Consider the following 25,989-nt stretch of genomic DNA (forward strand, 5'->3'; position numbering starts at 1 on the left):
CAACATTGCTAGTTTGATCAGACAGTTCAAAAGTACATTTCCTAAAGGGAAATTATAGACTGCAGATTGCAGTGGCCATCATTCACAAGAAGTAACACACACAAAATGCTGGGGGAAATCAGCAGGCCAGGTAGCATCTACAGAAAAGAGTAAACAGTCTATGTTTTGGGCCGAGACCCTTCATCAGGACTGGAAAAAAAAAGATCAGAAGTCAGAGAATGAACTTCCTCGGACTTATTCTGTAATCCTTACTCTGGCTTCTAATCTCTTTTTTCCAGTCCTGATGAATGGTCCCAGCCCGAAATGACGACTGTTTACTCTTTTCCATAGATGCTGCCTGGCCTGCTGAGTCCCTCCAGTATTTTGTGTGTATTATTTTGATTTCCAGCATCTACAGATTTTCTCTTGATCGTAGTTCACAACAAACATATTTAGTACTGTATCTAGTAGTTCTGCGAGCTGCCCGCAATGCATCACCAGCGCCATTTTGGATCAGGCAAACTTACGTTAAACAGATAAATTTAGACAGAAGAGACTGTAAACACTGGGATCAGGAGCAAGATAACAAACTGCTGAGGCCATTTATTTTGGGTCGGGACTCTTCAAATGAACTTAAAGATACGTAGTCAGTATTATGTGAGGAGAGGAAAGGGTGGAGGAAGAACTGGCAAATGGTAGGTGGATCCAGGTGAAGAGTGGAAGAGTAGAAAGAGCAAGAGAAGGAGAGTGAGAGAGAGAGAGAGAGAAGGAGAGAGAGAGAGAGAGAGAGAGAGAGAGAGAGAGAGAGAGAGAGAGAGAGAGAGAGAGAGAGAGAAGGAGAGAGAGAGGGGGAGGGAGGGGAGGGAGGAGGGAGGAAGTGGATATATGGAGACAACAAGGGGCAGCAGAATATGGTGGAATCTGATTGGAAAGGAAGGTGGAGCATGGAACCTAATGAGGTGCAGATGGGAGAAGTAGGGGGAGGAGACCCTGTTCGAGGAGAGCTTGGATGATGCACAAAGGGAGTGAGTGCTGTTAGAGGAGAGGGTAAAGAAATACAGTGATAGGGGTGAGTTTGACTTAGTTGAAACTGGGTAGGTCAGGAGGAGAGAGAGTTAAGGGACAGGGAGGAGTAGGTATCTGAATTTGGAAGAATTAGAAAAGATAAACATGCTTTTCCAAACTAAAATGCCTGATTTAATTCGGATTACTTAGAGTTACCATAAAATTTTTAACTCTACACTGAGGAATACAACTAGGAGTGATTTCAATTGTTTTATTAAAAAAACAGACCTGCTCTAGTATTCGCTCTCACTCACCCATGTCTTACGATCATCATTTCATAGGTCTGGATCATTTTGGCCAGGAAAGGCTTCACTGGTTGCACATCTCGCTTCAGGCAGCATTCAGCCGTACATTCAAGGAAAAGCTAATTGTAAAAAAGAAACAATTTTTTTTAAAACGGAAGGAAAGATGGGTATAACTTTCTAGAAGTGTTTGGCAATGTAATGTAATACTATTTATATTAAGTTTTTCCACATTTCCAGAATCCTGGAATTGTTACAATGTAGTAGGGGACTACTTTCAGCCCTGCAAGTCATTTTCTTTGTGTGCTACTCTAATCTGCTGTTGAAAGTTCTGATTGTCTCTGTTTCTGTCACAGTTTACAGACAGTGAACTTTAGGTCAACTCATTTTCTGTATATAGGTTTCTGCCTAGATACTTCCTATATCACTGACGCTTCATTTTAAATGTGTGCCTCTGATCCTTGATCATATGCTAATAAAAATAGATTTTCTCTATTGAACCTGTTGATCATAACTTTATCATGATATTGTACATTTCTATTAAAATTTCTTCTTACCTTCTTTAGGAGAACCCTTGCATCTCTAGCCTTACACTTTGTTGCTGAAATCCCTCAGCCCTGAAACATTGTAATCTGCTGTCAACACATGAACTAACTTACAGGCATGTCACTGTAATTATTGGCGAGGTGGAGATATGTCTCTAACAAATGAGGTGTAAGGCGCTTCTTCCCTCCGCTAGCCTGCAGATCACCTTGGGCAAGGTGTAGCACCTGCTTAGCCCCTCAATCAGGGTCACGTGAAGCCATGAGAGCAGGTGGTGGATGGGCATGTGAGCAGCTGGTACTCACAAATCCTGGTTATGCAACCACTGACACCAGGCAGACAATCTCTGAAGAGTATTGGTAATGGCTGGGGTCACCCATCTTGTAAAGACACTGCCCAGACGAAGGCAATGGCAAACCACTTCTGTCGAAAAATTTGCCAAGAACAACCGTGATCACGGAAAGACTGTGATCGCCCACATCATACAACACGGCGCATAATGAACGAACGATACTATCACCAAAAACAATTCTAACCTGGTAATCAGCTTCAGGAAGTCTGACCCCTGGAAACAGATCACTTGTGATACCATTGAACAATGGAATGTCGTGGGATAGGAATTTGGGCTCATTTACATCTTTGATTGATCGCAGTAACTAGAAAATAAATGTTTTGTTCAAATTATTTCAACAGAACCACTGCAAATTCATCAAAAATACAGATGAGTACATACCTCTAGGACAGGGGTTCCCAACCTGGGGTCCATGGACTCCTCTTAATGGTAGGGGTCCATGGCATAAAAAAGTTGGGAACCCCTGCTCTAGAATAAAAAAAGACCATTTTCAGTGCCTCTAAAATGTAAAATCTCATTTCATAAACTTCAAAGTTTTCCTACAGCTTTTGATAAGAGAGGTAAGGTAGTGCTGACTTGATAAATGGAGACTTAAATTATACAGATGTTGTATTCAGAAAGCACTTGTAATTGACTATGACTAAAAGTGCAATGATTGTCATCTTCTAATTACTTTTGCAAAGTTTTCAAAGGCAGTAATAAAATCTCAAAGACTATCTTAAATATAATAATAAAATGGAACATATGCAGCAGGATGACGATATTTAAACAGCTCACCAGAACATCTTCATTCTCCACGGGGAACTTCAGCTTTAAGTTGCCAGCTGCAACTAAGACAGCTTTCACTGCACGCATACCATAATCGTAGTGGAACTGCGATGAGAGCTGCTCTGAACACAACCTGTATGTCATCACTATTTTCACTGACAATGGCTTGGCATTAAGGAAACCATATGAGTACAGAGAAATTTCAGCGATCAGTGCATAGTTAGGAACCATCATCGCCACTGTCCGGAATAGAACCTGAACAACAGAGAAATTCCAGATTTAGAAATCATCAGCTCCTACAAATTCTGCTTCTACCTCCCTTTCAGTCAGCTGATTCCAGATCATTATGATTTATTTCAGGAGAAGACTTATTTTTCTGACAAGTTCCATTAAATAGGAACAGTTAACATAATTTAATGGTAAACATAATATTTTTTTTATCAGCCTAATGCTTATTGGAACAAGATTTGAATTTTCAGGTGCTCACTTAGAAGGTTATTGCCAGACAGCAGCTGGATATGAATTTTACTGGGGCTTTCTGCTCTGATTCTGAATTCGTTCTACTGACTTCAAAGGCGTGAACCTATGAGGCAGTCTCACTACCTTGAGACGCTTAGCATTATCAACCAGAAATAAATTTCCAGGGAATAGAGATTTTTTTTTTGAAAAGACAGATTTGTTAACCAGATGATGTAGACATTTCAGTAATATTATATTCTATGCAATGATAGTACAAACACTCAAGTTAGATAACTAACCAACATGAAGACTTTGCTATTAAATTAGGCAAAAGAGTAATAAACTTCTGAGTTTCTGAATATTATGTCTACATGACTTTTACATCAGGGGCACATTGGTTTAGCCTGCAGGCTTTAGTGAAGAAGTTACTTCCCACTTCCCCTTTCAAGGCCTTTTTTTAGTGGAGGACTATACAGGGACAGTCCCACTAAAATCACCTGACATGGCTCACATCAACTCTTTCTCAGCCACTCTCAGCAATTATTTCTCCTTTTTCACGTCTTCATAAGCAGACAACAACATGCCACTTTCTCATTCCCAGCATCCTGATCAGACAGCAAAGGCTCTTTTGGGGTCTGGAGAGGATATTTGCTAGAGGTCTATGCCTTGTGGGAAAGAGAGGGTGTGGAAAATTATAACTGCAATCAGGAAACTGAGGGAAGATTAGTTTTATGAGAATTGCTACAATAGCAGGAGGACTGGGACCAAACTGAGTGTTGGACAATGAATGATCTCATTTATTGTATGTTCTGCTTTTGAAATTATATCCACTATGCAAGGGTGTACCACTGCTAGAAATGTCTGAACAAATTTATACACAGAAATGCAACTCAATCCAGGAATGGATACAATCACATTCTGTTGCAGAAAAGCTTGGTTTTCAATAATACCATAAAATAAAAATATTACTCTTCCAGATTTCTTGTCTTATATGCCTGATATTGGATACTTAAAATAAGATAGACAACAGCGATGATTTTGGAATCTGAATATTTAAACTTTTTTTCATTTTTGTTTTCTAATGCTCCACTTCTTTGAAAAGCACTTGGTTTATACCCTAACCAAAAGCTTTCTTAACTGGGATCAAGTCAGATTAATGTCAGATGTCAGTTTTGGACCTCACTTTATTTTACAATTACTGACGTCAATGGAGAACAGAAATAGACTGAATGTGAAGTTGATTTCCAACACAGATTTTTATCCAGTGAGAAACACTTGTCCTGTTACGTACTTCTTTATGTCACAAAATAAGCATATTTGTAAAAAAGTAACAGATGTATGTCAGCAAAGCTCTCTTGTCTACTCCATCATTCAATAAGATCATGGCCAATTTTTCATCACAGTCCCATTTTCTGATGCCAACCCCATTATGTCTCAATTCCTTGCATGCCTAAAACCTTATCATGTACTAAGTCCTTTAGGGAGGTTTGCAAAATATTTATGACTCCCTAGGTGAAGATGTTTCATCTTAACTCTATCTTATATTGGTGACCGTTTTGAGACAATAAATGAGGCAAAAAAGATTGGGCAATTAAACGGAAATAATCTAACATGGTTGAACTGTAAGTGTCTAAACCAAAAGAGACAAATGGGACAGGTTGGTGACATCTGAAAAATCCCAAAGAACTGAAGAGCTACAGCATATCCTAGTTCTTTGGGTGGTAAGTTTAGAAATAATTGATGTTCTGGTTGTCAGCAGTAGAATGGTGGTCTGCATATGCAAACCCACTATTTGAGAAATGGGGGGAAAATTACTGAGCTGTTAGCCTAAAGAGAAATTATAGGATTTTTAAAAAAAGATACAATAACAGAAACTTTATGGAATAAAAGCATTTAGCAGAGGAAAATGGACTCAGGAATGGAAAATCACATTCGATGAATCTACAGTTATTTGAGGATATGATGAGTAAAATAAATATTAGAAAATTAGCGGTTTTCTGAATTCTCACAACAAAAGTTAGTAAACAAGGTTAAAGCCACGCAATTGTAAGGGAGGACTGTTGTAATACACTGACATACAGTATATAAAGACACTTCTCTACACTACATCACTTCTGTCCCTTCTTTGCCTGCTTCCTCAACACTACTTGCCTCTCCACCTATCTTCATATCATCTGCACAATTGACCTCAAAGCCATCAGTTCCACCATCCAACACGAAGAAATCTGCAGATGCTGGAAATTCAAACAACAACACACAAAATTCTGGTGGACCATCATCCAAATCATTGACAAAAAGCGTAAAAAGAAGGGGTCCCAACACCGATCCCTGTGGAAAACCACTAGTCACTATCAGCCAATCAGAAAAGGTGTTTTTATTCCCACTCTTTGCCTCCTGCCAGTCTGCCAATCTTCTATCCATGCTCATATCTTTCCTGTAATGCCATGGGCTCGTATCCTGTTTAGCAGCCTCTTGTGAAGCACCTTGTCAGAGGCCTTCTGAAAATCCAAGCAAACAACATCCACTGACTCTCCTTTGTCCCTGGGCTCTGGTGTGTCTGTATGTGATGTGGCTCTGACACAAAATGATAAAGTGATGGTGGAGGGGGATGTGATGGGGAGGGTTAGCAGGTGGATGTGTTAATCAGTCTCACAGCTTGGGGAAACTAACTGTTTTTGAGTCTGGTGGTCCTGGCGTGGATGCTATGTAGCCTCCTCGCTGATGGTAGTGGGACAAGCAGTCCATGAGCAGGGTGGGTGGGATCCTGCATGAGTATGAGATGCTGGCCTTTTTCCAGCATCTTTCTGTTTTTATGTCCTTGATGGCGGGTAGGCTGGTGCCAGTGATGGATTGGGCAGTTTTGACCACCCATTGTAGAGCCTTCCAGTCTATCACAGTACAGTTTCCGTACCACAACAGTGATGCAGCATGTTAGGGCATTCTGTCCGGCACATTTGTAGAAGGTTGTGAGTATTGATGAGCATAGCCCAGCTCTCTTCAGCCTCCTAAGAAAGAAGAGGCACTGTGAGCTTTTTTGATGACAGAGGAGATGTTCTGGGACCAAGATAGGTTGTGCAACACGTGCACTTGCTCACAGTTTCCACTGCTGTGCCACTGACGTTAAGAAGAGTGAGTGTTGTGAGTTCTTCTGAAGTCGACAACCATTTCCTTTGTCTTGTTAGCATTTGGGAAGAGGTTATTTGCTGGCACCAGATCTAGAGCTCTTCCACCTCCTCTCTGTGGGCCATCTCATCACTGTTGGTGCTGAGCCCCACCACTGAGTTCACAACCCGTATCAACAACTGGGCTCGGAGTATCAAACATCATATTTCAAAGTTTGCTTATGATATTAAACTAGGAAAGAGAATGGAAATGAACAGAAAATGCTGGGAGTTGTGGACAAGCTGAGGTGAAAACAAAGCAGATGCAACATGAAGTGAAAACTTTGAAGCCATCCACTCAGGAAAGCTAAACACATTTCTCAAATATGACAGACTGAGAAGGGCTGATGTTCAAAGGGATCCTAAATGTGCTTGTACATCCATTAATTAAAGCCAAAATCCAGGCAGCAGGCAATTAAGAGGACAGTTGGTATGTTAGCCTTTATACAGATGAGGGTTTGATTACACAAATAAGGAAATCTGATTATATTTACATTGAGCCTTGCTGAGAACAGAGTACTGTTAACAGAGTTGGTCTCCTTACCCATGAAGGAGTGTATGACAATAAGAGCTTGTTTAAGTACAGTACATAAAAGGAAACAGAGAGGTCCAAACAAACAAGTTTCACAAGAGCTTATGTGTTGATAGTAATAGAAAATAGAACATAGAATAGTACAGCACATTACAGGCCCTTCGGCCCACAATGTTGTGCTAACCCTCAAACCCTGCCTCACATATAACCCCTCTCCTTAAATTCCTCCATATACCTGTCTAGTAGTCTCTTAAATTTCACTAATGTGTCTGCCTCCACCACTGACTCAGGCAGTGCATTCCACGCACCAACCTCTCTCTGAGTAAAAAACCGTCCTCTAATATCCCCCTTGAATTTCCCTCCCCTTAACTTAAAGCCATGTCCTCTCGTACTGAGCAGTGGTGCCCTGGGGAAGAGGCGCTGGCTGTCCACTCTGTCTATTCCTCTTAATATCTTGTACACCTCTATCATGTCTCCTCTCATCCTCCTTCTCTCCAAAGAGTAAAGCCCTAGCTCCCTTAATCTCTGATCATAATCCATACTCTCTAAACCAGGCAGCATCCTGGTAAATCTCCTCTGTACCTTTCCAATGCTTCCACATCCTTCCTATACTGAGGCGACCAGAACTGGACACAGTACTCCAAGTGTGGCCTAACCAGAGTTTGCACATAATCTGCATCTCTATTCCCAGGGCTGCCTGTCCATATGCATTCTGCAAATGCTTCAAATCCAAAGCAACACACAAATTGCTGGAGGAACTCAGTGGGTCAGTAGACTAGCTTGAGTAGAGAATTGACTAAACAAAAGGAAACAGTGAGTAGGGACAGAGTCACTTTCAAATTGGCAACCTGAGATCTGCTGGGAACTGTAAAGATCAGTGTAGTGGCCACAGCTACTGCATTTACAACATGCATTAGTCATTAAAAGGAAGGAAGTGTGTGTGTGTGTGTGTGTGTGTGTGTGTGTGTGTGTGTGTGTGTGTGTGTGTGTGTGTGTGTGTGTGTGTGTGTGTGTGTGTGTGTGTGTGTGTGTGTGTGTGTGTGTGTGTGTGTGTGTGATGATAGAAAAATGAGGTGGGGGGGTAGAAAGGTGGGCAACCTGTGAGGAGGATTCAAGATGTTAAATGAGCAGGAAGTAGGTGGCCTGTAAGCTGGCAATTGGAGTCCAGTGTAAGAAAGAGTAGAATTTGGGAAGCCAAATGGAATGAAAGCTTGTATTCCAACAAGGCTGGAGTACCTAGTTAAGTAAGTCATACAACTGTAAGTCATGTAACTGTACAAGGCACTAACCAGGCTACATCTGTAAATAGTTTTAGTTCTCTTATTTAAGGAACGATATATCACCATTGGTGGATGTTCAGAGAACATTCACGAGGATAGTCGTAGGAACAGAGGGAAAGGATGAACAGATTGGGTTTGTCCACACTGGGATTTGGAAGAATGAAAGGTGATCTTGCTGAGACATTAGAATATCTTAGCAGGCTCGATTTGGTAAATTCTGGAAGGGTATTTCCCTTTGAGAAATAATCTAGAACTAGAGTGCATAAATTCAGAGAAAAAAGGGTTCCCATTTAAGAGAGAAATGAGTGGAGATTTCTTCTCTCAAAGAATTGTAAATCCCAGGAATATTTTGCCGGAGCAAGTTCTGAAGGCTGAATCTTTAAATATAATCAAAGCTGAGAACAATGTTTTTTGATCAGTAAAGGATTTTTGCTACAGGTTGAAAATGGGCTTAAGGAAAGTTGGATAATTCAGTGGATTCCAGTTAATTGGGCCATTGGTTGATTGAGACAGCCGTTTATTTGTGACAAGTCTTAAAGAAAAAAAACGAATCAAGAAAAAGCCAGGATTCTGTTTGCTTCTTTAGACTCTAAGCCATTTAGTTGGGGGAGGAAACTGTTGCCACAGTTTATAACTAACGTCTGTGCATACACTGGAGTGACCATCAGACCCTACACTGTAATAAGTAGTAAGACAATTTAGAACTGTTTTGTTTGCTGTAGTTTCAAGCATTCAGGCTTGGAGATGCCAGAAACAGCTGGGAATGAAAATGAAATGATTTCACTACTTTAACCAATGAGGAACTACGAAGAATTTGAAGGTTTGGAGGATACAATTGTTGACAGCATTGCATAAAGGCAGTCCATTACCTGTACTAGGAGTCTGCTCTGATTTTGCTCATTTACTGTCAAAAGAACACGACACAGATGAGTTTCTCTGTTGATAAGTGTTAGGATCTAATACACAGTTTTATAGTACTGTAGTAGTATTGGTAGTTTCTGTAATTCATTTAAATACATAATTGCCACCTCTGGCGATAGCATTTCGAAACTGCCCGGAATTGACTGGGATTTGGAGAGGGGGTGTTGAGCATAAAGTTTCTCTCTATGCTGATGACTTATTACTCTTTCTCTCAAATCCGTCTACATCCTTACCTCCAATGTTTTCACTTCTTGACCAGTTTAGCCAGATCTCTGGCTATAAACTTAATTTACATAAGAGTGAACGTCTCCCAATTAATAAAGAAGCACAAGAACTAACATTTCATGATCTCCCTTTTAAAGTAGTCCATAATCAATTTACTTATCTTGGAATTACAGTCACAAGGAAGTTTAAAGATCTCTTTCATGAAAACTTTGCCAATCTTTCGTATGCTATAAAACAGAGTCTGGTACAATGGTCACCTCTATCTATGTCTTTGGTAGGTTGTATTAATGTTAAAATGTATGTTCTCCCCAAATTTTTATACCTATTTCAATCTATCCCAATTTTTATTCCTAAATCTTTTTTTGATTCCTTAGACTCTATTATTTTGTCATATCTGTGGCAGAATAAGCGCTCTAGAATTAATAAAATCCATCTCCAAAAATCTAAAAAAGCGGGTGGCATGGCTTTACCTAACTTTCGTTTATATTATTGGGCAGCTAATATACGTTGTGCAACCTTCTGGTCTTTCTTCCATGGCCAACCCGAGTGCCCTAACTGGGTGGCGATGGAACTGAAATCCACTAAAGAATTATCTATCTCTGCACTTCTTGGCTCTGCACTCCCTAGTAGTCTGCCCAGATCAATAGCTAATCCTCTTGTTAGACACACTTTGCGTATATGGGCTCAGATCAGGAAATGCTATGGTTTCCAGGGGTTTTCCGTTTCCAGCCCTATTGCTTATAATCACCTTTTTTTACCTACTACATACGATTCAGCATTCCAGGTTTGGTATAGGAAGGGCATTAGACATTTTGAAGATCTTTTCATTGATAATCGCTTCACTTCTTTTCAGCAGCTCTCTGTTAAGTTCAATCTGCCCAATGCTCATTTTTTCAGATATCTCCAAATCCGACACTTTATTGCTCCTTTAATTCCTAACTTTCCTGAAATGCCTGCGAAAAATGCTATGGACCTATTTCTTTCCATGAATCCACTAGGTAAAGGCTTAATATCAATCATCTGAGATAAACTAGCAGCCTTACGACGGGCCCCCATGGATAAAATCAAAATGGCCTGGGAGCAGGAGTTAAATATCTCCTTATCTGAGGAGAGCTGGGATTCAGTTCTCAAATCGGTTAACTCAACCTTTCTTTGTGCTCGCCACTGCCTTTTACAGTTTAAGATTGTTCATAGAGCCCATTTGTCCAAATCTAAAATATCTCGATTCTACCCTAGCGTTAGTCCGCTCTGTGATAAATGCAAGAGGGGTGTGGCCTCTCTCATCCATATGTACTGGTTCTGTCCTAGCTTGGAGAAATTCTGGAAAGATGTCTTCACTACGTTATCGTGTATTCTGAATCAGCACCTAGAACCAAACCCCTTAATTGCTCTGTTCGGTTTTTGGGGCGAGACAGATTTATGTCTGGGTCCGACCAAATGCTGAATATTATCCTTTGCCTCTCTCCTGGCTAGACGCTTGATCCTCCTCAGATGGAGAGATGTTTCCCAGCCCACTCATGCTTAATGGCTTAATGACATCATGGCCTGTTTGGACCTCGAAAAAATTCATTATTCAGTTCCCAATTCGGATCTAAAGTTCCATAGGGTCTGGGGACCTTTTATTGAGTACTTTCATAACCTTTCTCTTGACTAGGGTTTTTTTTTTCTTTTCGGTCCCTTGCTTTCAGCTCCTTTTTTTTTCTGGTAGAAGGCATTATTACCCTCTGTTGCTGAGTGTATTCATAGTCTGGGAGCTTGGCTGTCCTGACTTATACTCTCTATATTGTGTTGTGGTTGGTCTGGAGTTGCTGTTGTTTTTTCTTGTGTTGTGGGACTTGGGGAGGACACTAAGCTTACTTGTCTTTAATTCAGGTGCTTTTTTTTTGCTAAATTCTCTTCCTTTGTAGTATATTGTTATTGTATGCTTAATTTTGCACTGTTTTAATGTTCCTCATTGGGATTTGGGGTTTTTAATTTGTAAAATGTTTTGAAAAACTAATTAAAAAAAGAAAAAAAAATACATAATTGCCTTTTTGATTCATTGCTCTGTTCTGGAGATGGAAAGGCCAGCTGCGGAGAGTGCTGTCCAGGTTTTTTCTGTGTTTTAGATTTGGACTTTGGACTCTAGACTCTTTTTCAGTCTTATAGTTTTAGTATTCTGTGTATTTTTCACCCAATCTTCTCTTCTTTTGTGCATGAAGGGTTTTTGGGGGTAAATGAGCCTGATCCATTTTATTCATTCTTTCGTGTAGGAGGAGGGATTTGGGAGTTAATATGACTGTTTTTTTTTTTGCATGGAGGTGGGATTTGGGGGTTGGTGATCATGCTGCTTTTCCTTCTTGGTTCCATAGCTATCTGAAGAATCAAAAAAATTCAGAGTTGTATACTTTAATAATAAATGAATCTTTGAATTTGCTACTCGGTTTGTCTTTTTTATACCTTCTTTAAACTATTTCCATGAAACTTCAGCTAATTAGGGCAGCCACTTAATTTGGCCAAAATGTACTGGCCTCAATGAATCTCAATTAACCCAAACCCACTGTATATGACCTTATTGAATAACAGATACGGCTTGGAGTCCAAATGACCTGTTCCTATTCCTGTTTCTTATGGTCTTACTGCCTTCCAGACTGTAACAAAGAATAACCGCGCCACTTTCAATCTATACTGTTTTACATTAGGGAGAGCACTGACATTATTTTATCATTTTTGTCATGGACAATAAAATAAGAACAAAAGATCTTGGGTTTCACTCATATTGCAATGATCCCTTACTTCTTGGATGTAATCACATTCTGTTGTGGGTCAGGAGTTATTCCTTGCTTATAACTCTACTCAGGAACTCAGATTCAGGCATTAAAAGTTGCTACAGTTGGATTCATAATTCAGCTAGAGACTTTGTCCTGTAATTAACCTCCAGGTATTGTATAAAAATAAAATAGCTTGTACCTTCAGATTGTCAGGCAATTCTGAGCGTCCTGCATACCCTGGGTTCATTGTAATAGCAACGAAGCAATTTCTATTCAGCCGCAGTTCAGTCCCCTCAAAAACAAAGGTCTCAAGATTATTTTGTTTTGCTCTTTGGATGCAGAGGATCTGCTGAGCCACCACAGATAAAACTTCCAACTCGATACGATTAAATTCATCGAAACATGCCCAAGCACCCGAGGAGGCCAACCCCTTGAAAAACTGAAAATAAAACAACACTTTCACAAATATTGTATTTTACGTAACACTCCACAGATGTTTTATGGCAAAGAGGTAATAAGGAAGATATCACAGCACACCTTGTGATCTCTATATTAAATGCAGTGCCGATTCAATGCACCCAGCAACCTAAAGAGTACTTAGCAAAAGAATACAGATGGGTCACATGGTTGAGTAGCCTTTTAAAAAGTCAGGCTGCAATGGATACAGCACTTTGAAAACAAGCTTCCCTGTTAAGAGCTAATGGTTTTCCCAACGTGGAAAATTGTGAACCAATTTCAGTCAGCAATGCTCCAGCTAAGCATTGCATGGCACTCATTTTGCAGCCTAAATGGCAGATGTCTTATATATGCAGACATCTATCAAAGCTAGAAGTGCAGCCTTTAATTTAATGAAATGGTGATTCTCATAGATTCTCATGCTCTATTCATAAAAGTCATTGAAATTTAACTGCATTGTGCAATGCTATTCCTCCAAAGGGACCACAACCTTGTAGGGTTTGGAGGCTTGTGTGTCTCAATGACCTGGAGAGCTATGTTGGCTGGAGTCAGGGCCTGGTGCTTTGGGTCACTCATGCCAAACAGTCTAAGAGTGGTCCACTGGTCCTCCAGGTTCAGGGGTTCAGCTCAGGGGCTAATAAACAATTGTCACAGAAACAGCAATGAAGAATCCTTCTACACAGACAGAGCTGGACGATCTTCATTGTGGCCCTCAACACTGGCGCATAGTATGCAGTAAGTAAACTAGCAATGCTATTATACCGAGCGGTATATTAATATGAAAAATCATTGGATGCTACATGAAAAATACTATTCTATATCAAAAGAGAAAAGCTGGACAAGCAGTCAAAAATGGGAGACCTATCCAGAATCCATCTGTTAGCGTAAATTCCATCCTCACTCTGAAGTAAAAATAGGTTCAAGCCATTCTTTAAAAGCAATTTAGCATCAATGGAACAATGTTTGACTATATATGCCATTCTTCAGATTAAGGTGCGAAATTGACAGCATGTCCTTTGAGGAGGAAATGTGAGCTTTCAGGAGTCTATTCAGACAAGAGCAATTGTAAACCTATATCCTCCTCTGAACCCGGATCATCAAAAGCCATTCGCTTATTGTTATTTACTGGTCTTTCTTCACACAAAGTAGGTGCACTGTTCAGTTACATCGCAACAGATCCCGCACTTCAAGGTAACTGAACATAAAATGCTTTGAAATATTTCTTAGGTGACACATCAAAGCAAATCTTGCTTTCTTGTACCAAAAAAAAACCCCCCCAGCCACAACCTACAATTTACACTATAATGTCATTCAGTTGTATCATGAATGAATTTTGAAATTCAAGTTACTTTGCCCATAGCAATGTAGTCCAGCCCATCGGAGCAGTTGAAAACAACACATTGTACAGCAACTGCTTTGGCCAAGTCTTTAACTGATTCTGTCTTGCCCGTCCCTGCGGGGCCTTCGGGTGCTCCTCCCAAGTCCAAGTAAAAGGCTCCGATCTGTCAGAAAGAAAATCCTCTGGTCAGTGTTTTCTCCACATGAGCTCGGATGTGTTATTGTTATTTTAAAGTCACAAAAGTAATGTTTGCTGCTAACTAACTATTTAAACTCCATTTTCAGGGATAATTGAAGGAAACACAGCAATCATGCTCTTCTATTATCAAAGAAATTAGAGGGTTGCAGATGTTGTTCCATTATTCAAGAAAGGGAGTAGAGGTAGCCCAGGAAATGATAGACCAGAGGGTCTTACTTCAGTGGTTGGTAAGTTGATGGAGAACATCCTGAGAGGCAGGATTTATGAACAGTTGGAGAGGCATAATATGATTAGGAATAGTCAGCATGGCTTTGTCAAAGGCAGGTTGTACCTTACGAGCCTGATTGAACTTTTTGAGGATGTGACTAAACACATTGATGAAGGAAGAGCAGTAGATGTAGTGTATATGGATTTCAACAAGGCATTTGATAAAGGTTCCCCATACAAGGCTTATTGAGACAGCAAAGAGGCATGCAGGCTGAAGTCTCCTCTTCTCTCCAGTGAGCTGATGTTCTAACACACCTGCGCTGTAGTGGAATCCACCCAAATAGCACAAACCTCCTAATTCTAAGGCCTGGAAATCTGCCAAATGAGCAGCTGTGAATGCAGTGGTCCTATTGAAATGAGTAGGATGAAACAGCTACCAGATAAATTGGAAGTAAATGATTTTTAAAAAATCTGTTTGATTTAAATATATTTAATTATTTGTTTGTTAAGTGCATATTTTTTTATTTTTAAGTATTATTATGTGAGCTTGAGTCCACATGTAGCATTATTGATTTTGCGGGGCAGACAGATGGGTTATGTGTATTAAAGATGCACCAAGAAAAAAAAGCTCTCATTGAGGAAGAACTTACCATTTTCTGGTTGTTCTATCAAGCCACCCTGAGGTTGCAGAAGGGACCTGGAAAAAGCTCCTAGGAATCTTATCATCTGCATCCTATATCTACATTTTTTAAATTGGACTAAGTTTAAAGAAACTGCAAATTTACAGTCCATGTTTATAACCTTACCAAAGTGCGATAGCATCGATCTGTCAGTGGAGTAATCACCAGCCGTGGCGAGTTACCTAGGTACTCATAAGCATATTTGACATTGCAGTTGATAATGTGAACTCGGACATTCTCATTTGTCCAGTAATAGCGAAGTTGAGCAAGCCAGTGGAAGTCAGTCTGATGTGAGACCTCTGTTGCAAAGAATTGTTAAAATTACTACAACAGAACCTAAACTATAATCATACTAAATCTATGTTCTCATGTTTATTTACAAATTGCTGCAAACCTTTTTCAATTAAGTCTTCAACGACATCTCTGGCATGTACATCAATAGTCACTAGTGCACCAAGTGTTATACGAGTCTGTTTGGAAAGCTTTCCTCTCACCAGCTCCACTATATCATTCAGCTGTTGCTGAAGTTTGGCGATGTATTTTTTAAGGCCCTAAAAACAAAAGAATCTTGATGATTAATATTTCTAAAGCTATTGGTGTAATTTGTTTATTGGACACTTCTTCAATGTATATTGAAAATATTTCATTTTAAAGCTTTAGTCTAGTGTCATACCTCTACATTACTAGCACTGAAAAAAGTAACTACAAACTAACATCAGAATTCCAACCCTGATTGGTGGCAGTAATATGCTACAAACTAGCATCATCCCATTATATACTGTCTCTGAAACTTATTTCACTCATTCAGTAAGGTGAAAAGAAAATGAAAGAACCGTCTGTGGAAAGGTGAAAATTCACATTGACTAAATAAGGTGAAAGGGGAAAGGTGCAAAACAAAAGAGATGGCAAGGGGGCAAGAAACAAATGATGAGATAGGAGGAGTCATGTACAATTCATTACCAGCACCTGTTGCTGAAGAAAAAGGGTATTGTGGTTATTAAGGTAGTGAAGCCCAAAAGGTTGAAGTGTTTCATTCATTTGTGGAATGAGATCATCTCTTGTCAGAGTAATTCATTGCCCATCCCTAATTGCTCTCGTGAAAGTGGTGGCCTATGTGGTGAACATTTGAAAATGGTGCTACTTTTAACTGAACTGATTGGTATCAGAGCCCATTTCATCAAGAATTTAGTAGTAACCTTGATATGGCATCGTTTATTAGCTAAACCAGGTAAGTTCAGCCCGTTTCCAGCTGGAAGTTGAGTTTGCATTGGCACTCAAAAGTAGAATCGAGGTGGCAAGTACAGAAATTATGTTTATGGGCTGAGTAGTGTTTAACAAAGCAATCATCCAATCTGCATTTGTTCTCTCCGAAGTAGAGGAATCTGCATAATGAGCAGTCAACACGGCGTTTAGTTGCCAAAGGGATTTAAGTCGCTATTTCACTTGAACAGATGAATAAGACAAGAGTGAAACCATGGAAACTGCCTCTTCTGAGCTTTTATGAATAGTTCATTTAAGGTGGCAAAAGGATCTCTTCAAGAATGTTTATGAACAAAGTGTTGCATGAAGTCACTGAGAAATGCTGCTGCAGATTATCTAAAGCTTAGCCAAAGAGATATACTTTATGGAATGACTTATAGGATGAATGGAGGTGGACAGGGAGGGAACTCAGCACCTAAGTTACAGGGAAAGGCTGAACAAGTTAGGTCTTTATTCTTTGGAGCGTAGAAGGTTGGGGGGGGACTTGATAGAGGTATTTAAAATAATGAGGGGGATAGATTGAGTTGATGTGGATTGGCTTTTTCCATTGAGAGAAGGGGAGATTCAAACAAGAGGACATGATTTGAGAGTTAAGGGGCAAAAGTTTAAGGGTAGCAAGAGGGGGAATTTCTTTACTCAGAGAGTGGTAGCTGTGTGGAATGAGCTTCCAGTAGAAGCGATAGAGGCAGGTTCGGTATTGTCATTTAAAGTAAAATTGGATAGGTATATTGACAGGAAAGGAATGGTGGGTTATGGGCTGAGTGCAGGTCACTGGGACTAGGTGAGTGTAAGCATTCTGCACGGACTAGAAGGGCCGAGATGGCCTGTTTCTGTGTTGTAATTGTTATATGGTTATATATGGAATTACTGCTGCTGATGTTAAGCAATTAAGTTCAGTGATAATCAAGATGCTATAATTTTAAAAGCACAAGATCCTGGAGGGTTTTAGCTCTGACATCAGTGGAAGGAGAACAATTGTTGTGGGGTAAGGGAAGAGTGGACCTAGGTCATGCAGAAGGGTAGGTCTACTGGTAAAGTTGAAAGGTGAGAAGAATGAAAGTATGACTATTTCTTCAATATTCTCTGGTAAGCAATCACCATCATTAATCATACATGTCTCATGCCTATTTCTTGGCGAGACCCTGAATACCCTGCATTAAAGGAAGTGAAACTGTGTAACACGAGTTTTAAAATACTGTACCCGTGATCCAATTTGAATTGCACTCTCAACTTCTACTGTCCAGAAGATCTGGGATACGCAAATTACAACTTGACCAGGCCAACTTATTACCCATTCTGTCCTCTTTCTCTCTGGGTAGTCCTACAGAAACACGAGCAACAGTTATTACTGGAGAAAATGACACACGTTCACAGCTGTAAAATGTTGATTGATAATGATTATTCTTGTGTAATATTTCAATAAAAGTGTTCAGTGGAATACAGTGCCTGAGGTACTGAAGCAGAAAATTAAGTTTCATACAGATCTTGGATCTAATATACTCAATTAAAATTGATTGGTTAGAAGCAGAGTTTTTTTTAAAAAAGGTTTCAATCTCCATGAAAAATTATTGTGTGTTAGAACATAATTGGCCAATGTGCAGACAAGAATAAAACATTGATCTTTTAAGATGATAACTACAAGAAAATTCAAAAATGTTTCATTCAACAACACTGACACCATTCACAATCACACTAATACAAAATTTTGTCAAGACAAAGAATAAAATTACACATGTTACGTTAATTTTCAAATTCCACATTTCTCCACAGACGTATAATGCTCATGACTTTTAAAATAGATTTGCAGGAAGATTTCAGAAATGTTGTTACAATGACACTAAATGATCTTTCTGCTGCCAGATATTCTGCATCTGAATCTTACAATTTATGCATGTTGATTTTGTAATTCTCTTAAACAATTTGCTCCCTCCACTCATGTCATTGACCTTCTTTACTGAGCAGTGGTGACCCCAAGGATGTTGATCTGATGTCACTGAAACTAAAAAGTAGGTTGTTAGATACTCTCCGGATGGAGATGGTCCTTGACTGACACTCGTGTGATATGTACTGTAGATTACACCCCATATATCAGCCCATGTCCAAACCTTTTTGGATATAACTAACATAGTGATGCACCATCAATAACTCTCAGAGACGTGAGTCAAGGTAGGCTTTTATTGGCTGGAAGAAAGCACTGTCAGCAGCAAGAGACCACCACACAACATCCTGGAGACTGAGGGATGAGCAGTGCCTCCAATCGCCTTTATACCGGGGTCTGTGGGAGGAGCCACAGGAGCAGTCAATGGGGGGAGGGGGGTGTCCAGACAGGTATATGTAGTTCACTAAACATAGTTCCACTTTCTGCAAAATTGTAAATGCAGTTGTATATTATGCATTCATTCATGAACATACATAGCTTCGGCCTAATGATGGAAGGAGGGTAATCAAAACAGCTAAAGATAATTGGACATCAGACAGGCCTCTAAAGAATTCCTGTAGTAATGAAACATTTTCATTTGTACAAAGTTTGACTCCAACCAGTAGCATGTCTTCCACCTAATACCCATTGACTTCCATTTTATTAAGGTTTCATAATACCATGTTTGGTAACAGACAATGAGGTTCCCAACCCAGTTTATGGTTGGTATACTTGCTTTCCTTAATTCTTCTTATGTATTTAAACAAATAAGAGGGTATAGAAACAGAAGAAAGTAGGAGAAAAATTAAGCCATCTGGTCCCTCAAGTTTGCCCTGCCATTCGATATGATTATGGCTGACCAGTTCCAGACATCAATGCCTCTTCTGTGCTACTTTTGCACAGGTCAATCTGTTTCTTCTTTAAATATTTCCAAATGCCCAGTGTTTGAGCCTCAACAACCCTTGGGTAAACATTATTCCAGAGAAGAAATCCTTACATGCCTTAGTTATAAATGACTGCCGCCTTATCATGTAGTTCATTCAAGTGCCTCCTCAAATGGAAACTATTTCTTTTGCCAAGGAAAGCGATCATTAGGATATTTGTCCTGAAACCATGATACATAATCTTACCTGTGGTCACTGTTGAGGACTCACAGAACTACTCTCTTCTTGTATTGTAAATCACTATTTAGCTTCCACACCTTTTTCCACTGGTGGAACAAGATCTTGCCATGAATTGTGATGGTGGAGTCTGAATTTTGGGTTGCATGTTGTGATATTATGAGTACAATTGTCAGGTGTATCTTTAATTAATCAATGGAACAACTTTCCTAACTTAAACCCTGGTCCTCAGAAACTCGAGGCTTGGCTAGGAGTAACTTTTCTGCAGTCAATACAGACATTCAGTCCAGTTTCAGTTAATTGTGTTTCAATTTGGCACTGTTTGATACAATTGAATGGCTTGATGGACCATTTTAAAGGGCAGTGGAGAGCATAATGCTATGGGGATTGAATTACATAATGAGCAGAGCAGATAATGGTAATAGAATTCCTTTCCTGAAGTATGAATGTGGGCATAAATTTATTAAACTAGTTATATGCACACCTTGTAAAAACTAAATCAGAGTTGTTGAAGAGAGAAAAGCAGAAGTGAAAACCAGAGCAAATTATAAAGCAATCACCTTAGGAAATACCTTGAGGAAAAATAATTAATTGACTATTTATATTTGCTAAATACTCTGATTCTATATATCAACAGCATATGAGGAAAAATTAGATATACCTGTCGTGATTGGTTAATGACATCATGAACACTTCTTAACATGACATCTTCCACTTGAACCAGCCATTTTTCAACAGCACCTCGGGCTTCAGAAGTTGAAATCCTTTCAATAAGTTCAACCTTCTCGCCTTCACTACTGAACATAGCATTGATATCCAGGTTAGGAAGAAACTCCAGCCTGTTAATACCCTCAAAACACTTCTTGAGATGGGGTTGAACCCTCAATGGATCTTTGGTTTCTGAAAGGATTTCGAGCATCTCATCATTAGAGAGAAAGAAAAACCTAGAAGCATTAAAATATATTATGTTAGGATATTACAGTCTGAAAAATTTTACTTTCATATTGTACTTCTATATACAAGAAAAATCCCAAGGCACTTTACATGCAGAGAGAGTGTGACACCAAGCTGTTAAGGAATGGAGCTGGTGTTGAAGATGAAAGAAATGTTGAGAAAATGGATTGTTGAGTGAGGTCTCAAAGGAGAAGAGCAAATTAAAAAGAAAAATGAATTTAGAAATTCCTCTCCTGCAAAGTCTGCTTTAAAATAACAATTGAGACATTTCATTTGGCTGCTTCTTGTGGTTCAGTCCTCTATATTGCCAAATGCTACAATCCTAGTCTCCCACTTTTCTCTATTTCCTCTCCTATTCATGTTTATATTATTCCAAAAATTGGTGTTCACAAGACCAACCTCTTCTCACAGAGGAGTCCATTCAGCTTCCCTTCCTACCCATGTTAAAGGTTTGTCTGCTTGGGTTCTCCTCAATTATGTTGGTGTTTTCATCAGGCATCTATTTTATAAACCTGCCCTTCACCCTGCATGAAGGACAGCCAGACTGTTCAGCTAGTATAGCTGCTGCCTCACAGCACCAGCAGCCTCATCCTGACCTCTAGTGGTGTCTTTGTGGAGTCTGCACATTTTTCCTGTCACTGCATTAGTTTCCTCTGGGTTTCCAACCACATGCCAAAGTCATGCTGGCTGATAGGTCACTTGTAAATTGCCCCTGAAGAGTAGGTGAGTAGTAGAATCGGACGACAGTTGGCAGATTTATTGAGAGAATAGATTATAGGAAAAATGAATTGTGGAATAGGATTACCTTGTAAACTGGCATTTATTTGTTAAGCCAATGTAGTTTGCGCATTCATTGTTATCTGCCTAGTTCCTAGTAGATTGATTATTTCATTATTTATAACATACCGAGGAAAGAAGAGTCGTTTTTTCTCCAGGTAGGCGTTTAGTCCTTTCATGATTTTTTCCAATAAACGGTTACAATCCTGCAGTTTGCCCAGCAGTCCTGTCATAGCTGTTGCTGCCAGAACCTATGATGATGAATAGATTAAACAAAGTGTCTGTACCAGGAATACTAGTTATTTGATGTGCTCGATCGGTATCGATGTATTGTGTTACATCTGTAAAATACCTTAGGATTTTTAACACAGTGCCTCATGATATCCTTCCAGTTCCTGTCCACAGTCTGAAAGAGTCGTCCCTCTTCTGGCATTTGTTGCATAATATCCTCAGAGGAAAAAATGGGATCTAGATACAGCCACTGAGCCTGAACTTTTAACCATTCATCAATAGTTTCTTGAGTGTTAATCAGACGCTCCTCCCAATTCTTAAGCATTCATGCAAAACAGGAAATAGGTTTAAATAATGCATTTAAATATTTTGTTCTGCATCCTTAAAGAGAAATCTGATAATTATGATCTAATTACTTAAATTAAGACAAACTTATTACACAAACTATCAAGGAAGAAAATACTCTCATTGGCAATACTAGTTTATTATCTTTTCAGTTCAAAAGCTGACGTACACATTTCAGATATTAGCCTTTATATCATCACAGCTTAACATGGCAATTGTTCATCTTTTGCTTTACCACATCAAACTTACTGAAGAAATGTATCACATGACTATTAAGGTACAAATGATTTAAAATGTAGACTAACAACATTACTTATAATGCTATTAAGAAGATTGTTAATGTTATAAAATAGTTCTGAACTTTTATGCTTTTATGTTTTAGGATTGACATCACCTCAACATAGCTTAGGAGGACGATGGCGCCTAACGGCCACTCCTTTGCTTGCATCTTCAGAAATGGCTCTATTTCTATCCTTACTATCTCTATTTTTCCCTTTCAGGGTTCTTTTGAAAACACTGACCTGGAGTTAGACGCTGACTTCGGTTCTTTGCAGGAATGGGACCCGCTCTCGGGGTCTCAGGACTGACCACTATTCAATATACTAAGGTCGTGGCCTAGAAGACTAGCACACCTTCAGGCTTCTGGGATTTCATGGCTCTGGAGGCGGGCAGACTCGAGGTTGGTGCCTCCGCAGGAAATTGGTGTGTCATGGGAGACGGAAGATCGAAAGCAGTGAGCTGGCTGCTGGCTGTGTGCCTAGAGACCCGAGTTCTTTGGGCACAGAGCTTGGGAAAAGCGAAGCAACAGATTTTTAACATCATAAATCAGCGAGTTGTTTGTTATGTCTCCCCTCTCGCTGTGAAACAGGGACACCTCTTTCTCCCTTATCAGGGAGGGAGGGATCCTATGGTATGTTGAATTACCAGGTGAATGAGTGGTCTTGGGATACTGCAAGTTTGTGTCTTTGTTGATGCTTTGCTGCATGCTTGAGTGTTCGGTGGGGGGGGGGGGCGTCGATTCTTTTTTTGCTGGTGGGGGAAGGGGAATCATTGCTTTGCTGTTGGTTATGCATGGGAGGGTGGAACTGGGAAGGGGGGCTTTGGGATTCTAACATTTACCTGTCATTCATTTTTGGGGCACTCCTCTGTCTTCGTGAATGGTTGCGAAGAAAAATAATTTCAGAATGTATATTGTGTACATTTCTCTGACATTAAATGTACCTTTGAAATCTTGAAACATGATCCAGAGTACATTTCTACACTTAACTGCATGCCTAGGGAAAAAGTGCTCATTCAATATAGTCTAAAGTTTCTTGGTAGCTCACTAGGGTTGGTAAAATTCAATGTCAGTTTCAAATATCTCAAACAATCTCATTAAGCACAATTCCAGCGAAGCAATTTGGACCATCTTGATTCATTCAGCCTGAAGATCTTTTTAAATTTTAACATAGAATTCTAATCATTCTGATTTCTCTGTTTTCTAACCAATCTAGTTCAAGCACTTAGGGTGAACATACACTATTGTTTTAACCATTACTGTTTTGAATAAATATCCAAATCCTATTCAAGCCATTTAATTTTTAACATTACAGATTTTATATTAGGAATTAATGATGGAAATAGACACTGCACAATCATTAGTAAACCATTTCAACTATATGATGAAGCTGCTGAGGTTAATTTTATCTAGAACATGGCTCTGAAGAATTAATGGAGCAATGTCCTGAGGCTGGGGTAACTGGCCTTGACAAACTTAAGGCTGGGTCTCACTCCAGCCAGTGAAGTGTTTTCCATATTGCTCAGTGATGAGTGTTCCTTGGTCTCACATAGAACCAAATTACTTCTTGGTGTTAAGATGAGCCACTTCTGGGTCACATCTAAAGTTCTGTACCTTTGTACTTCAAATTTCAAAGTAAATTTATTATCAAAGTACATATATGCCACCATATCCTACACTGAGATTGATTTTCTTGCTGGCATTCACGGTAAATATAAAGAAGAGTCAATGGTCCATTTCCTGATGTCACGTGCAGTAATTTGAACTGACTACTGTCTGATAGCGCTGATCCTGTTGTCTCAGAAGGAGGAAACCCAGCTCTTAATCTGAAGATTAAACTAAGTAATAGGAGAAAGTGACTCCATAAATACCCCTTTGTCTTGAAAGAACACTACAGCTCTTGTTTTTCAGATATGCATGCTGTCCTTTGTCATCCTTGAGCTTGAGAGATACTTATTGAGCCCCTGATGCTATTTATTACTTATTTGCCCTTCACCATTCATGGTTAAATATGACCTTGACCTCTGTCACATGATCGTTTAGCACAATTTTCTGCAGAGAAAAGAACAGGTATTATATTGGACTTCCTGACTTAGTTTTGCTTTGAGTTACATGTATAAATACCCAAATTCCTAAAATTCTGCACAGATTCTGGTACTTCTCTATTCAGAAAAGAAGCCAGTTTCCAAACAGGATGATGCTAAACTTCCTCATCTTTGTTCGGATGAACTTGGGACCTCAGATAAATTGACGATGGTGTATGTTCACCTCTCTCTAGTTACACCCCTTCCAGACCAAACAGTTGTGATTAATATGCCTTCACCACCTTTCTCAGCTAGTGTTGCCAACAGTTCTATTATATAATCTTATACTCTACACGCTATCACAGATATTCTCTTATCCAAGCTTGCCCCTCTTCTGTGACTTTAAAAACTTCAGTTTCCAATCTGAAATATTATTGCCAAAGATGTTACCCAGCCTGTTGAATATTTCCGGCATTGCTTCCATTTTGGATTTCCAGCTCTGCTGTTTTTTGTGTTTTGTTTACTTACTTCCTAATATGTTTCTAATTGGTTGTAAATTTCTAACTTTTACCTTTAATTGACATGCTTTAACAATGGTTTTCAACTGTATTTACCTTAATTTTCTCTTCAAACGGTTTACTGAATGGTGACCCTCTCATTGTCTGGGTCTTGACAATTTGATCATCAAGAATAGCTTGAATCTCATCCACAGCTGACAAGATTGAGACACCAGTATCACGATATAACGTCGTATTAAAGCTAATTGTCTCCCAAGCTTCATCCATGGTGTGCATGGCCTTCTCTAATGAGAATTCCTAATGAAAAATCAAAAATGACAATAGCTAATATATATTTATCTCAAAATAATTATAACATTTTAATTCCACTTCCCGTTCTGATATGTCAATCCATGGCCTCCTCTATCATCACAGTGAGGCTACACTCAGGTTGGAGGAACAACACCTTATATTCCATCTGGGTAGCCTCCAACCTGATGGCATGAACATCGATTTCTCTAATTTCTGGTAATTCCACCATTCCCCATTCCCATTTCCCTCTCTTATCTTACCTCCTTGCCTGCCTATCACCTCCCTCTGGTGCTCCTCCCCCCTTTTCTTTCTTCCATGGCCTTCTGTACGCTCCTATCTGACTTCCCCTTCTCCAGCCCTGTACCTCTTTCAGCAATCAACTTCCCAGCTCTTCACTTCACCCCTTCCCCTCCCAGTTTCACCTATCACCTTGTGATTCTCCCTCCCCTCCCCCCACCTTTTAAATCTACTCCTCATCTTTTTTTCTCCGTGCTGCTGAAGGGTCTTGGCCCGAAATGTCGACTGTACTCTTTTCCCTAGATGCTGCCTGGACTGATGAGTTCCTCCAGCATTTTGTGTGTGTTGGTTGGACTTCCAGCATCTGCAGATTTTCTCTTGTTTGTGTATGTTCATTAGATTGCTTCCTACATTGAGTGATTTATTTATAAGGAAGAAGCATGTTGTTTGGGCCCATACCCTTTACAGTAAGAAAAAAATGAGAACCCAGTTGTACTGAGACACAATACTGATGGATCCAACATGTCTCAATACAATCAGTTCAAAACGGTAGGTGTTTCCCTTCTGGGAGGAACATAGAAACAAGGGTTAAGCATTCACCAGTTAAGACTGAAGTGAAGATAGATTTGTCCTCAGGAATTCTTTATGGAACATGGGAAAATTAAGCTTTATGAGGATCAGGCAGAAAAGTAGAGTTGTGGCCAAATTCATCCATGATCTTGTTGGCATGAGGGGCTGTATAACCTACTGTTGCTTCTATACAGTGGTAAAAGGTGTTTTGATCTAATTTATTCTATTGAAACTCACATTTTTTCATTAAATCTTCCATTAATCTTTTCTGGTCTAAAGAAAATAAATTTATCTTCTTCATTGCTAGAC

At 39.5% G+C, this 25,989-nt stretch overlaps 1 protein-coding gene across 1 annotated transcript in view; it reads right to left on the minus strand.

The window, feature by feature from the left end:
• dnah12 (dynein, axonemal, heavy chain 12) overlaps window positions 1-25,989 on the minus strand; it is a 157,907-nt gene that overhangs the window by 76,119 nt on the left and 55,799 nt on the right. Inside the window, exons 19-30 of the mRNA XM_059944187.1 lie at window positions 24,679-24,879; window positions 21,540-21,734; window positions 21,317-21,438; window positions 20,118-20,400; window positions 17,619-17,738; window positions 15,552-15,708; window positions 15,284-15,456; window positions 14,083-14,235; window positions 12,477-12,716; window positions 2,959-3,204; window positions 2,366-2,485; window positions 1,299-1,408 (exon numbers count right to left, since the gene is read on the minus strand). Of these exons, the coding sequence (XP_059800170.1) occupies window positions 1,299-1,408; window positions 2,366-2,485; window positions 2,959-3,204; window positions 12,477-12,716; window positions 14,083-14,235; window positions 15,284-15,456; window positions 15,552-15,708; window positions 17,619-17,738; window positions 20,118-20,400; window positions 21,317-21,438; window positions 21,540-21,734; window positions 24,679-24,879 (2,120 nt within the window). The remainder of the gene's footprint in view (window positions 1-1,298; window positions 1,409-2,365; window positions 2,486-2,958; window positions 3,205-12,476; window positions 12,717-14,082; window positions 14,236-15,283; window positions 15,457-15,551; window positions 15,709-17,618; window positions 17,739-20,117; window positions 20,401-21,316; window positions 21,439-21,539; window positions 21,735-24,678; window positions 24,880-25,989) is intronic.

Source organism: Hypanus sabinus, chromosome 19 (genome assembly GCF_030144855.1).
Source record: "Hypanus sabinus isolate sHypSab1 chromosome 19, sHypSab1.hap1, whole genome shotgun sequence".
NCBI classification, from domain to species: Eukaryota; Metazoa; Chordata; class Chondrichthyes; order Myliobatiformes; family Dasyatidae; genus Hypanus; species Hypanus sabinus.